Below are 14,363 nucleotides of genomic sequence, written 5' to 3'. Positions count from 1 at the left end.
TTCCGTCTATATCTGTATCTATATCAATATTTGATAAACATGACCACACTGTGATAGTATTTACACTAATCTGTCTGTTACTAATCTACAGAATGTCCAGCTGTGGGCCGCGGTATTGGTGGTGGTGGTGGCAGTGAGGGCCTCCGCATCTACCACCACACCAGCCACTGTCAGCCCACCAGCATCCACAGCGGCGAATCAACCGCACGAAATAATCACAATCAAGCACCGTAACTACACCCTTCCTATCCTGCTGCTGAGGGAAGATATACCTCCCTCCTCCACTCACAATACTCACAATAACCCTTCTCCGCATCCCGTGAAATATGTGGAAAAAGACGTAGCTGTACTTTCTTCATCCTCTCATAGCGTCGAACATTCTTTCAATAACGTAGAATATGAAGAGGAGGACGTGTCTGTCGATGGCCGCAATTCCTCGACTGAAGAGTACAAAGAGATGGATTCAGACCTCGTAAATTCGACACAAGCTAACAGCACACGTAATCTATTAGTCCCGTCAGAAAGTGATGATCCTTCATCGAAAACTGGCCGAGAGGAGACTAACGCCACACTTCCTGTAAACAATACAAAGTTTAGTGAAACTCCGAAGCCCAACCCAGAAGTACTTCGGTATTTCAGACAGCTAATTGAAGACATCAATTCTGCTTCTGAGTCTGGGAAAGAAGTGTACACAATACCATCAGCAGCTGGAGATGTCAAATCATCCTCAAACAAAAGTGACATGCAGCAATCAGTGTCCGCGCCGTTGCCCTATCTGCTTGAGCCAGAAGCTGCTCCTCCCACATTACTTTACAGTTTTCCTTTAGATTCAGTCCTACCTGGGAATGCATCGAGATTACCAGATGAGGCACTAGATGGAAACACACCTGCATCAACTAAAGACTTACCCATCACATTCGAGTCCCCGGTCACCCTCATTGCTAAGTCTTCCTTGCATCCTTCCACAGACCAGACTCTCAAGCCGCAAGAAGACAACATGACTCACCACGACTCTCCTCCCAGGCTCCGTTTCCCGGAAAACACTAATCAATCACGCGTAAGTGTGGGAGAGGAAGACGTGTTGGAGTCTTCCGCGTCTCAAGCTAGGGAGATTTACTACTCCGATCTGCCTCGTCCGTCTGTGACCAACGACCACCTCCCCGCCGCCCTTTACCAATATGACGGAGCTTCTTCACATCTTGTCCCCGACCCTGAGGTAAGTTTGGCTGATCTCTCGTTTGATCACGTCTTTAGTTTAACATTCTGAGAAACTAATAATGGCAATGTGTTTTACTTTATCATGAATATATGACAGTTTTCCCTTTACCTGCATATGTTATGAATAGAAAAATAGCCTATAATGTTAGTGAGTTAGGTTATATTAGGTTTGGGTCATTAAGTCTCTCTTTCAAATGTGGTCTATATCTGAAAATAGTCATGATATTAGTAATGAGAGAAACTTGAATTAATGACACGCTTCTAAAGAGGATTTCTCAATGTACATGATAAACATTGGACGGGGAAATGGACCGGCAGCTACGTGGGAGAAGGGGGAGGGGGAGGAAATAGAAGTTATCACAAGATTGATCATAACTGTGACGTAATATGAGAGCGGAAGTGAGGAGCGTGGAGAGAACACACAAGGGGATGTTAGCTTTGACAAATGGGTTCGGTGTGTTGGTGGAATGATGAATAGTCTTTACTCCGCCCTACTAAGCATATCTGTACGTGTGGAACGAAAGAGAGAGAGAGAGAGAGAGAGAGAGAGAGAGAGAGAGAGAGAGAGAGAGAGAGAGAGAGAGAATTTATAACGATACTTTAATTTTAATCCTTTCGTTGTTAGGTAGTCTTTGAGTGACACTAAAAGCAGCATATGAGTATAACTTGCATGAACATATAAAAGTCATAAAACTCATTTTCTATTTTGTATTCTAAAGAACTAGAAAATATGCCTGAGGAAATGCCGGGGGATTGTGGGAAAAAGATGGTCGGCAATGAAAACGTTAAAAGAACAGTAAATGACAAACTAATAAAATACTTGGCAATTTATGAAGCCGAGACTTTTAGCAGAGTTGAGAGGACGAATTTTTGTACTAATGAAGTGGCGGGCAGGAAATAAAGAAGTGAAAGGATGAGAGGTTGAGCGTCACGCAAGTACTGTGGGAAAAGAACGGAACTGTGATTATGATGACCTAAGGAAAAAATGACAGATATATATATATATATATATATATATATATATATATATATATATATATATATATATATATATATATATATATATATATATATATATATATATATATATATATATATATATATATATATATATATATATATTAGAGAGAGAGAGAGAGAGAGAGAGAGAGAGAGAGAGAGAGAGAGAGAGAGAGAGAGAGAGATTATAATACGCAAAAACGTATAGTAATTGTTACCTCCACCTACCTTTTATTTCCCGGCGCCTCATGACTCCCTTGCGAGTGGATCTTTAAAAGAAATGAATTGCAAATAGATAGATAAATAAATAAATGAGATATATAGGATAGATAAATTAAAATATTTTTCTTAGTCACATTAGAGCAAAGTCAATACGAAGAAGACTAGAAGAATTCATGGAGAGAGATGATGACGGGTGGAGGCAGGGAATGTCACGCCTAATGGCTTCACGCAGCTTCCCTCTTATGATGTTGTTTTCTCCCAAACTATCTCCCTGTTCCCCACATCGTATAAACCAGTTCCGTCTTCCCCCACAGACAGTGCCACACTATGCCTTCGAGTACGTGGCACGAGATCCCCTGCACGGCGGCCTGCATGGGCATTCGGAAACCCGCCATGGCCAAGACACGCACGGCCGTTACTTCGTGCTGCTTCCAGACGGTCGCTTGCAGACGGTTCACCTACATCGCCAACGAGCGCGGCTATTTCCCCCAGGTCGTGTACACCGGGGACGCGAAGCCCGCCATTGCCATCAATACTCCTCAAGAAATACAAAAGCCTTTCCATCAAACCCTAAAGCCTTTCTACGTGAAGGACAAGCTGGTGATGCCACACGCGGTGCTCTTCAAACCTAAGTCAGCGTATCTGATTAAGTACGGCAAGCCATTCCCTCTCCACTCACATTCCTCACACGGTGTTTCCTTAAAGCCGAAGTACGTCACGCGAACACCTATCCAGCCTCTCCTCAAGCCCACTCACTCCCCGGGTCCCACATCCTTACCTCACACGAGTTACGGCTCATCTCCTATTCCTATCTTTCCCCCTGGACCGCACAAACACCCTCCTGGTCCTGCTCCATCTATTTCAGTGGTGTCAGGATCTCCTCTATTACCATTTAGTCATTCCAGTACCACAGTGTCCCCTAAACCTTCTCATTATATTCGTCCCACTCTGGGTTCTGTAATCTCCCCCAAACCACATATTATCACGAAATCACAACACAGACCTTTTTCAAAGCCACCCTCCATTACCACAACACATTCTAAAGTCTCTCATTTCTTCCCTCCTGTTACTCCTACCACTCCTAAACCGTCCTACCATCCCAGCATCACTGCTACACTTAAACCTGACTTCTCTCCTCATCACCCAACTACTATAACGACTACATCCCACCCTACACTGCCACCTCTGCTTTCAACTTTTACACCCACCCCGAATCCTTTCTTTCATCCTACCCTCTCCTCTATTAAGCCTGGACTTACTCCTCATCCTCATCCACATCCTCACGTCGTTACATCTCACTCCTCCACGGTTATCCCTCATCCTCATCCTCCTACTATCACAACACCTCAGCCAGTCTCGTTCCCTTTTCTCCCTACCATTACTACAAAAAAACCGGGCTTTAATCCATCCCTTCCCGCTCCTGTTATAACCTCGATAGACCCGCATCATCCGCCTCATATCACAACGTCGTCACCACATCACTCCTCGCATCCCCCTCATATCACCACGTCCCTGCCCAAGTTCTCCTACCGCTATCCTTTCGTTACTACAAGCGGGCCGAAAGTCACACCCCATTCCTCTGTCGTCACCTTACCGCCACCACCATTCTACCCTACATCACCGCGACCAACGCCATTTCCTCCCACTGTCATCACCACAGCAGGACACAATCCGCACCATCTCTCTTTCCACCATGATCATCACCACTTTCTAGATCACGGCATTCATTATCCCAGTGGCTTCCTCGATGCTCATGGTTCTAAGACGCCACGACCTTCTGTCACTACCAGTATCGTCACGCCAGATCCGCACGACCATCTGACGATATTTGAATATACTGAAAGACCACGCCGCCTAGCCACCACCACCTCCGTCACCACCTCCACCAGTAAGGAGCGAAAGCCAACCCTCAAGCCAAAACCTGTATTCACATCAACAGAATCATCATCAGAATCTCTCTTCAGGGAAAATCTCGAGAAGACGATTTTCGTGACCTCGCGGCCGAAGTCTGAAGAAAGGCAACACAAAGATTATAAATTACCGAAGTCACGCGATGTTCTCAATGGCTCATTTCTGGCGACCTTGAAACCTGATAACTTCGAACACACGTCTAATTCATTCGTCACCACGCCAGGGACTTACATTTCCAGCGAAAGTCGAGAGGATTCACCTGGAACTCCAACCCCTAACCCTCATACGTCAACCCCAGCATTCTTCACCACTGTTTCAGACGCTCGGGTCACCACTACTATCACTCCCAATGACATCGATGACTCCTACGAGACGCCTTTTTCACCTTCCAAACCCATATCCATTGACTTCACGCCGAAGAGACCACCACTGTCGCATAACAGACCCTCGGTACAGCCTCAGGCAATCCCACCATCCTACCACGCAGATCCTCACAAGTACTCCATAGGTATCAGAGTGAAGTCCCGTACTCCACCTGCTTCCCTTTCACATGGTGTTCTGTACCGCTCTAATCCATTGTCCCCATCTTCAAATAACAACAATTCTCCATATTACAGCACAGGCTTCCAGTCTTACTTAGATACAGCACTTGGCTCCCCACAGTCCAGGGAGTCTACATCCTTTGCCCCAGTCTCTCATGACGATCCGAGTGTCAATTCTTATCTCCAATCTTTCCTTCATCATCCAGACTTACTAATCACGCCGTGGTCAGATGATCCCCAACATCTCTCCTCAATGAATAAAGATCCTTACCACGGACGATTCCTCGACATTCATACCAGTTCAGAATCCTCGAAACAGCAGCATCACCAAACGCAATTGCAGTCTTGGAAACCACTCGCTGGTCCTGTATCCTTTCCCTCTGAAAACTACACTCCATTCACTTCCTCTTCAGTTAAGCGAGCAGCTCCATCAAGTTATCGGCGCTAGATGACTGCAGTGTTTCGCTAATGCTTGTGTCTGTGTCGGACGTCTTCACATACCAGAACTGTCACTCACCCAGACCGCAAGACCCGAGGAAGCCGACCCCACTTATCGATTTGACAAATACAAGGCGAGCATCTCCTGCTTGTTATCTGCGCTATAGGTGAACTCTGTATAGTTTGTAGTTAGGATCTGTGGAGGATGTCGTCATCCATCAGACCTGTCACTTGCCTTGACCATGCAAGACTCGAAGGACAACATAACACTTCTTATTTTATCGCTAGAAGAGGAAAACAACACTATAAACTACCTGCGATTCTTATACTTATGTAGAGGTGATAATGGAGGGATGGGAAGGGAAGGAGGAAGGGAGTTGTAGTATAGTTGTAAGGAGTTTTTTTTGGGGGGGGTTGGTAGGTAAAATGGAAGGGGATGATGATATGTTTTATGATTAGAATAAAGATATAAGTTTTTGTGTATGTTTAGCTATCCGCTTCTTCCATGGTTCCTGCTGGGAGAATCGTGACAACTCAAGGTCCTGGATGTCATTTTCATTATGAAGGAAATATTGTGATAAAATACCCTAACAGTTATCTTTAACCGCCTGGACTTATTTATCACCATGCCTGGTACTCTCCTCTGTAGCGTCCTGCATTCTGAACACATTGATTAAATTTTGGCAAACCAGATAACATTTGGATACAATTGTTCTCAAACTACGAGGGTGATACATTCTGAGCAGCAGGCATTCATCTGTTACAAGTAAAATTTGTCCTCTACACACCGGCGCTTTTTGGTGACTGGCCAAGCAGTAGTGAGGGCTGGGGAAATGAACAGCGAATACTAAAAAGAAAAGAAAAAGATCCGAGTATGAATTTCATGTATACATCATTAAAAGTAATGAAATGAACACAAAAACAGTAGCAGCAGTAACAACAACAACAACAACAACAACAACAACAACAACAACAACAACAACAACAACAACAACAACAATCTCTAAGTGATAGTCTCTCTCTCTCTCTCTCTCTCTCTCTCTCTCTCTCTCTCTTCAAAGGCTATATACAGGTGGCAATCCAGATTCTCAAGGGTGTTTTCTTGTTAATATTATAGAAAGTTTTTAGATCTATGACAAAAAAACATGAAGACACATAAAACCTTGAGTAATTTTAACTAGATTACCAGAGCAATCTTTATGGAAGAGGGGCACTGGTAATGGCGTGCGGGAGGGGCGGTTTGGGGACGGCCGGTGGTCTGGCGGGGAAGTGTGTGAGATATTGTCCTTATAGTCAGGGAAATGAATAGATAATCATCGGGTTGAGTGTAACCGGATGGTACGCTTTAAACAGTTCGAGATAAGGATTCATCTGAACGAAACAGTTACTACGCATTTCACGGAGAGTGAGTCATGGTTTTTCGCGAATATCTTTTAAATTAATGAATTGATCGGAATGGTACTTTGACACTGTGTACAAGACATCTTCCGCTAATTTTTGGTCATACTAAGCATTGCCAAATGGTGTTAGTAAAAGCGTTTACTCATGACGTTTAAAGCCGAAGTCACATAAGTCGCCAGAACTAACGAACACAATCGAACGTGGATGGGGGAAGAGAGAGGGAGAGAGGGAGGAGGAGGGGGGAAGATAGCGGGAGAGAGGGAGGAGGAGGGGGGAAGCGAGCGGAAGAGAAGAACATAGGGAGGAATGGGGGATGGGGATTGTAGACGTTCGTATGGATAGGTTGGCGAGGCTCGTCAACACCGTATATCTCATGCGTAAACGCTTTTACTAACATCATTTGGCATTGCTTAGTATGACCGAAAAATTAGCGGAAGGTGTCTTGTACACAGTGTCAAAGTACCATTCCGATAAATTCATTAGTTTGAAAGATATTTGCGAAAAACAATGACTCACTCTCCGTGAAATGCGTAGCATCTGAAACCCCGTTGTGAAGAGTCACTCAGTAGCATCTTAGCGGTGACAAAGAGTAGGCGAGACTGTTTGTGTGTGTAATGTGTCAAGTGAATTTTTTTTTTTTTTTCATCTTTTTGTTCACTCTGTATGCTGTGGTGTTATCAGATTTTGTTGCTGCAGTGTCTAGTTACAGATAATACATAATACATAGGAAGAGGAGACGCAAGTGACTTTATCAAACACGTTATCTGAAGAAGAAAGATCGTGAGTGTGAATAATAATGGCTACGTAAAGATTACCTGAAAATAATGCAGTAAGTTTCAATGTCTGTAATCAGTCAACGAACCTCACCAGTTATCATAACGCATTAATTACATTCTCTCTCTCTCTCTCTCTCTCTCTCTCTCTCTCTCTCTCTCTCTCTCTCTCTCTCTCTCTCTCCTGTGCTATTTTATTCTCTTTGATACTTAATCGCCATAAATTGGTTACTTTTTCTTATATCTCTCATTTTAGCGTTTAATTTCATTTTACTTAATTTCGTTTTTTGTTTCTTTGTGGATAATCATTTCATGTAAAAATCACTTGCCATTTTTGCTGCAGATATTGTGCTCTACACCTGATAATTCTTCTTTGATCTTCCACATTCCTTTTTCTGGTATCATAGTCTTACTTTTACCGTACGTGTCGTTCATCAACAAGGCAGTGCTGTCCGTCTCAATTCTACTTTAGTTAGCCCTAACATTTTCTACATTTTCTTTGTTTGTATGTGGCGTTACTCCTTTTGTAAGCAAAACTAAAGTAATCACCAAGTTGTTTCTATGACAACTTTTACTCGAGATGATGAAGTTTATTTGATTTGATAACCACGTTGTTTCTTGACGCATATATTACCAAAATATTACTGCAATATGTATAACCTATGCAGAATCCATGAGATTCTGAACTGATACATTTATGACACCAACTTTGATAAGGTATTTAGTATGTCAAGTTAGTGCTGCTCCATCCATAACTTGGCTCTTGTTACGCAATGAACATCTCACTTTTCATGGCGAAGATACGTTGTGCCAAGGATGAGCAGTTCTACCAAAGATGGTAATTTTGTACTGCTGCGTATGTTTTGCGGCCGCTCTTTGTCATCTAGCGGTTATTCCTCTTAGCCTATTCGTAGCGTCTTTCCTCACTTGATTCTGGTGCATGGACTAAAATGCTCGGTGCTTTCCCCTCATCCAAAGACGCGAGAGTAGTATTCCTTGAAATAGTTCACAGATAATGAAGTTTTTTTTTTTCGTATTTCACATACTAACAGGAAAAGGGACACGTGGGAAATCGCTGGTTTTGGGTGAGGGAGACAAATTTAGCAAAATTTGCCACCCAAAGTAGCCTATGGCCCCCTTTAGCCTAGACTAACTGGGGAGCTGCGCCATCCCAGAACCCCTCTTAGGGTCTTTACCTTATCCTAACCAAACCTAACCTAAACGTCTTCTAGCACGGGAGGCTGCTCCCCCCACAGACCCCCCTAGACTAGCTGGGGGACTGAGCCCCCCAGATCCCCCCTAGGATCTTTACTCTAACCTAGTCGAACCTAACGTAAACGTCTTGTAGTAGGGGGAGCTGCGCCACCCGCGTGATGGGCGACAAGCTTCGTCATTGTGTGTACTTGGTTCATGGGAGGCATCCTACCAAACCTTAAGAGCCTGTGTAGGACACTCTAAGGCTGGCCGCCAAATAAAACCACAAAAAAGTGTTAGGCATAAACTACTTCATCACTAAATTTTACTGCTTCTTTAGGAGGTGCTGTTGGTAAGATTATCCTAGATAACATCTTAAAATGAGTAATTATAAGCTACAAGCGGTAGAAAGCAGTGTAATTGTTGCATGGCAGCATGCCTCCTGGTTGCCAGTCTTCCAGATCGTTTCAGCGCCATAAGTAGATACATACGATCTGGAAGCACAGCAAGAGGTAGGCACCCAGGAGCATTAGGAAAGTTGTAGACATGGTGCGGCAGAACGTGACGAGCCACGGGCGATGGCGGAGCTGCTTCATCAGGGTGCGCTCCATCCTGGACAGGGATAGGGTCGGAACCTTTCCTGCCTGCGGCGAAATGCGCACTGATTGACCCTCCATCGCTATGTCACTATCCTGTATGAAGGCCTCGCATCGCGTCCCACACGGGGCTAGAGGGAGGCGAGGGGTGGTCCTGACGGGGCAGTACCTCCCGATGGCTTCTCCCAGGACTGAATTTTTTGTTGAGTACATAAATTATTTAGAAAGAAAACGTTAAGAAGAGTAACAGAAGAACGATGAAGCTCAAGCGGCCTATTGGCACCAAACATCAACACTAGACTAGAACTATTAAGGAACTTATTAACGCTTTTCCCAGGATTTTGTATTTGTTCTTTTTTTTTTTTTATGCAGGAGAGTTACCGTTCGTATTCAGCGAAGCTCCTCCTCCGCTTTGGGGGATCCTTAGGAGGGATTGGAGAAATAGGACAAGATACAGAAATGAGATTATGATCGGAGGAGCCTAACGGAGATGATAGGGTGACAGCATAAGCAGAAGGATTAGAGGTGAGGAAGAGATCAAGAATTTTGGGCGTGTCTCCAAGACAGTCAAGAATACGAGTAGGGTATTGCACCAGTTGCTTTAGGTCATGGAGGATAGCAAAGTTGAAGGTTAGTTCACCAGGATGGTCAGTGAAGGGAGAGGAAAGCCAAAGCTGGGGATGAACATTGAAAGCCCCAAGAATGGAAATCTTTGCGAAAGGGTAGAGGGACAGAATGTGCTCCACTTTGGAAGTTAAATAGTCAAAGAATTTACTATAGTCACAGGAGTTAGTGGAGAAATAGGCAACACAGATGAATTTAGTTTGAGAGTGACTATTAAGTCGAAGCCAGATGGTGGAAAACTCGGAAGATTCAAGAGCGTGGGCACGAGAGCAAGTTAGTCGTTGCGCACATAAACACAACATCCAGCTTTGGAATGAAAATGAGAATAGAGAAAGTAGGAGGGAACAGAGAAGGGGCTACTGTCAGTTGCCTCAGACAGCTGTGTTTCGGTGAGGAAAAGAAGATGAGGTTTAGTAGAGGAGAGGTGGTGTTCCACAGATTGAAAATTAGATCTAAGACCGCGAATGTTGCAGAAGTTAATGTAGAAAAAGTTGAGGGAAGTGTCAAGACATTTCGAGTCGTTATCAAGAGAGGAGTCTGACCTGGGGACATTTCTGGTCCCCTCCCCAGAAGGGGACTCCGAGGCTGGGTTTGGAGTCGCCATTTTTTTTTATTTTGAATTTTTAAGTGAAGGGGGTGTGTGTGGTAAGTGCATGTAGTTTTGTGTGAAGAAGGAGAATTGTCTTTAGTGGGCAGGCTGTGACTGCTCCTTGGGTTGTGAGACACAAAGGGAAACGTTCAGCGAGATCACAACTAGCTTTAATGGAAGGGTCACAGCACCCCATGAACTAGTGCTAATGTGTGTGTGTGTGTGTGTGTGTGTGTGTGTGTGTGTGTGTGTGTGTGTGTGTGTGTGTGTGTGTGTGTGTATATATATATATATATATATATATATATATATATATATATATATATATATATATATATATATATATATATATATATATATATATATCCATTATCACCCGAGTTTTTTTTTGCTATGCTGGACGATGTGGTCGTTCATAATGAGAGTTTATGGCTCGCCGGTGATATGTTGCCAGTATGATGCAAACGAGTGTGTAATGCAGACAACGATCGTAATAAAAAAAAAAAAAGTATTAGGAAATCGTGGAGGTGTCATAAGGCAGGAATGTTTGTCTTTATATAAACTTGTGACTGTATACCGTGACAATGTGGTTTTGCTAATGCCAATATACGCTTTGCAATGCAGACACCTTTCAAACACCTGCCGGGAGTAGTTACTCCTGGCGCAATGCACATTGTATGTTAACAGTACTACTGTAGATTATCTGGAACTACCTGGTAATAGTAAATTTGATACGCAGTTGATATTTTTTCATGTTGTCTTATAATTGAAAGTTTAGTATATGGTAAACAAGTCGTGTAATTCAAATTTTAGATAATGAAATTACATAGTTATCAAGAAATATTAAAACTACAACCTCCTCTGTTTGTGAGGGTAAAGAAAATTAATGCGTCACATGAGAACAATGACTCTACTGTTTATGGCGTTGCTCGTCAAGATAAGTTGTAAGTTACGTTGCAAACATTAATGCAGACATTAATGCAGCAAACACACAAAAGAGGCGAAAATGTTTCTTTTTGATGTCCGCTGTTGTAGGATGTTCAGTATAAATGCCTTTTCTCATTTTCTTTCATGCAGTACTTTTTAAAATTTTAATTTGTATTTTCTTTTTTATTAGCTTTAGTTTTTGAAATGGGACGCTTCTGTTATGTAATTAGTCCTGCCTCGCTCTTCTCTTCTTCCCTGGACTTTACTCCCTTTCCACCCGCTCACTCCCGTGCTGGCCCTTATCACTGCCTCCTATTATCTCGTTGTCTTTTCTCCTTCCTTCCTGTTTTTTCATTATTTTCTTTTTTTTTCTTTTCTCTAACACAGCAGCTCGTCAGGACCACAGGAGAAAGAGGAGATGGAGATTGAGGGCGTGCATGTGCGTGCCTGCGTGCGTGCGTGTCAACAAGGCGGCGGCCGCAGCCTCCGCCAGCAACAGTCTGCGTCGGGTCGTGGTGCAGGGTAGAGCTGTGTCACGCTCATCCCCGCCGCCGCCTGCCTGCCGCCGCCACTGCGAGGCGGACGCGCTGACAAGTGCTCGAGTGGCAACGCAGATTACCGCGACATCACAAGCCGGATCTCACACGCAGCTAAGAGACTCAGGTAAGTGTTGAACCGCATAGTGATTGTCCATCAAACACACATACCAGGACGCACGTGGTTCCTCATCTGGTCTCAGTTACTTGCTGGTCTTACTTCACGCACACCTCGCCTCGAGCCACGGACACGTGGTTTAAGTGCAGTAGCGCGGCGGATGGGGACAGGGCACGCCCCTTCATTCCAGACAGGCATGGGAATAGTAACTTTCGTGGCCGGTGTTCATCGCGGTATAATATTTTTTTTGGAAATCTTAACGTGATGGTGCGTCTCGCGTCAGCAAGGCAGGACATCACTCCGGCTATTGTAAGTCTGTATGCTGACACGCCGTGGCTTATGAGGCCGTCACGGAGGCGCTTTGTTGCTGTCACTTCATTTCGCTGGGCATGTTAGAGGTGAAAGGAGACGTGCGCGGCGGGACAACAAAAGGCATTGAGTTTCTCACGCGGGCGTAAAGGAGTACATTCATATTCATCGTAATGATCCCTAGACAAACATTGAACTCTATAGGGGTCACTTGTCTACATTAAGTTTACCAGCAGAGTAATAAATAGTTCAAGTGTGGCGTATATGAGAGTGAGTGGCAGCAGGTCGCGTGCAGGGACGTGAGCGCGGTCTGGGGTGTGCTGGCTGGCGGTGCAGTGCATTAAGTGGAGCCAACAGGTCGTTGAGTGCTCTAGACGCTAGTGAGCAGCGCGGCGTCGTTTAGCAGTACATCAGAGGAGAGAGAGAGAGAGAGAGAGAGAGAGTCTTGAGTACTAAGTTTATGATGTTCCGCTTTTACAATTTGCAGTAAAACTAAGCCTTTTTTCCTTCATCTTTTCTCTCCTCCCTGCGTCACGCCAGACTCTCGGTGACAGACGGTGCTCAGGTTGCCTGTATTTACTTCCTCCCAGGCCAGTGCCGCGGGAGAGGCTTCGTTCCCCTTGTTTATTGGCCGGCGCGTCACCATTAGGAGAACGAAAGTGCGAATGATGACAGCAGGACGGAAGTCTGTATAGGTGCATGCATGAGTGCGTTCGTGCGTGCATATGTGTGTGTGTGTGTGTGTGTGTGTGTGTGTGTGTGTGTGTATGTGTGTGTGTGTGTGTGTGTGTGTTTCACTGTATGATCTGCTGCAGTCTCTGACGAGACAGCCAGACGTTACCCTACGGAACGAGCTCAGAGCTCATTATTTCCGATCTTCGGATAGGCCTGAGACCAGGCACACACCACACACCGGGACAACAAGGTCACAACTCCTCGCTTTACATTCCGTACCTACTCACTGCTAGGTGAACAGGGGCTACACGTGAAAGGAGACACACCCAAATATCTCCACCCGGCCGGGGAATCGAACCCCGGTCCTCTGGCTTGTGAAGCCAGCGCGTGTGTGTGTGTGTGTGTGTGTGTGTGTGTGCGTGCGTATATGTGTGTGTGTGAGTGTGAGTGTAGTGCGTGTGTGTTTGTCCAAAAGTGTGAAGTTTCAAGGAGCAATTAAACGTAATTTTGTTCGAACACACAGAAGAGAGAGAGAGAGAGAGAGAGAGAGAGAGAGAGAGAGAGAGAGAGAGAGAAAGCATATTGAAATACAAGCTCGGAGAGGGAAAGTTGCCCGCCACCGTTACCTCAAACAATGTTACTATAAACATCATCTTTTTAACCCCTGAGTTCACTGGCTCGCCACGACCATCATCTCCATTCCCTCCCATTCTCTTCCCTTCCCATCTCCTTTATCCCTCCCTCTCCCATCACCCACACGCTCAATGAACACATTTTTTTCTCTGGACTTTTTTTTTTTTTTTTTTTTGTTCCTCTCTCTTCCCTTTCCGACCATTCAAGTAATATTTTTTTCGACTTCCCTGCATTTCCCTTCACGTTCCTTCCCTCCTCTTCTCTCCCAGCCAGACTCCTCGCACACCAGTTTCCAATTCAATCGCACATTCTGTCAGTCTGTCTTCATTTCTCTCCGTCAAGGGAAGTCGTTTTGATGATGTTCGGTGATGTTGTGTCGCTTCTGTGAACGGGTCAGGAGAGCGACTAGGCCCCTCCACCTATGCAGCACTTTCCTCCTCCTCCTCCTCCACCTCTTCCTCCTGTTTGATGCGCAGTGGTGCTCGCGAGGAAAGGGTGTGTGTGCTATCTCCTAATGATAGACACTGCTGTTGCTACTGATAGTGTGTGTATGTGTGTGTGTGTGTGTGTGTGTGTGTGTGTGTGTGTGTGTGTGTGTGTGTGTGTGTGTGTGTGTGTGTGTGTGTGTGTGTGTGTGTGTGTGTGTGTTTGAGGGGAG

General features: G+C 44.7%; 1 protein-coding gene across 1 annotated transcript; it reads left to right on the top strand.

The window, feature by feature from the left end:
* The first annotated feature begins 1,080 nt into the window (after positions 1–1,080).
* Positions 1,081–5,757, top strand: LOC123517065 (mucin-6-like). The gene is made up of 2 exons (XM_045276893.1): positions 1,081–1,216; positions 2,754–5,757. The coding sequence occupies exons 1-2, from the start codon at positions 1,179–1,181 to the stop codon at positions 5,338–5,340; spliced, it is 2,625 nt and encodes an 874-aa protein (XP_045132828.1). The 5' UTR covers positions 1,081–1,178; the 3' UTR covers positions 5,341–5,757.
* The last annotated feature ends 8,606 nt before the right edge of the window (positions 5,758–14,363 follow it).

Source organism: Portunus trituberculatus, chromosome 41 (genome assembly GCF_017591435.1).
Source record: "Portunus trituberculatus isolate SZX2019 chromosome 41, ASM1759143v1, whole genome shotgun sequence".
Classification (NCBI taxonomy): Eukaryota; Metazoa; Arthropoda; class Malacostraca; order Decapoda; family Portunidae; genus Portunus; species Portunus trituberculatus.
This window is presented reverse-complemented; position numbering and strand designations above follow the sequence as displayed.

Coding starts and splice junctions, on each gene's coding strand:
- LOC123517065 (XM_045276893.1), top strand. CDS start 1,179: ATGACGGAGCTTCTTCACATCTTGTCCCCGACCCTGAG. Junction 1,217..2,753: donor ATCTTGTCCCCGACCCTGAG/GTAAGTTTGGCT, acceptor CTTCCCCCACAG/ACAGTGCCACACTATGCCTT.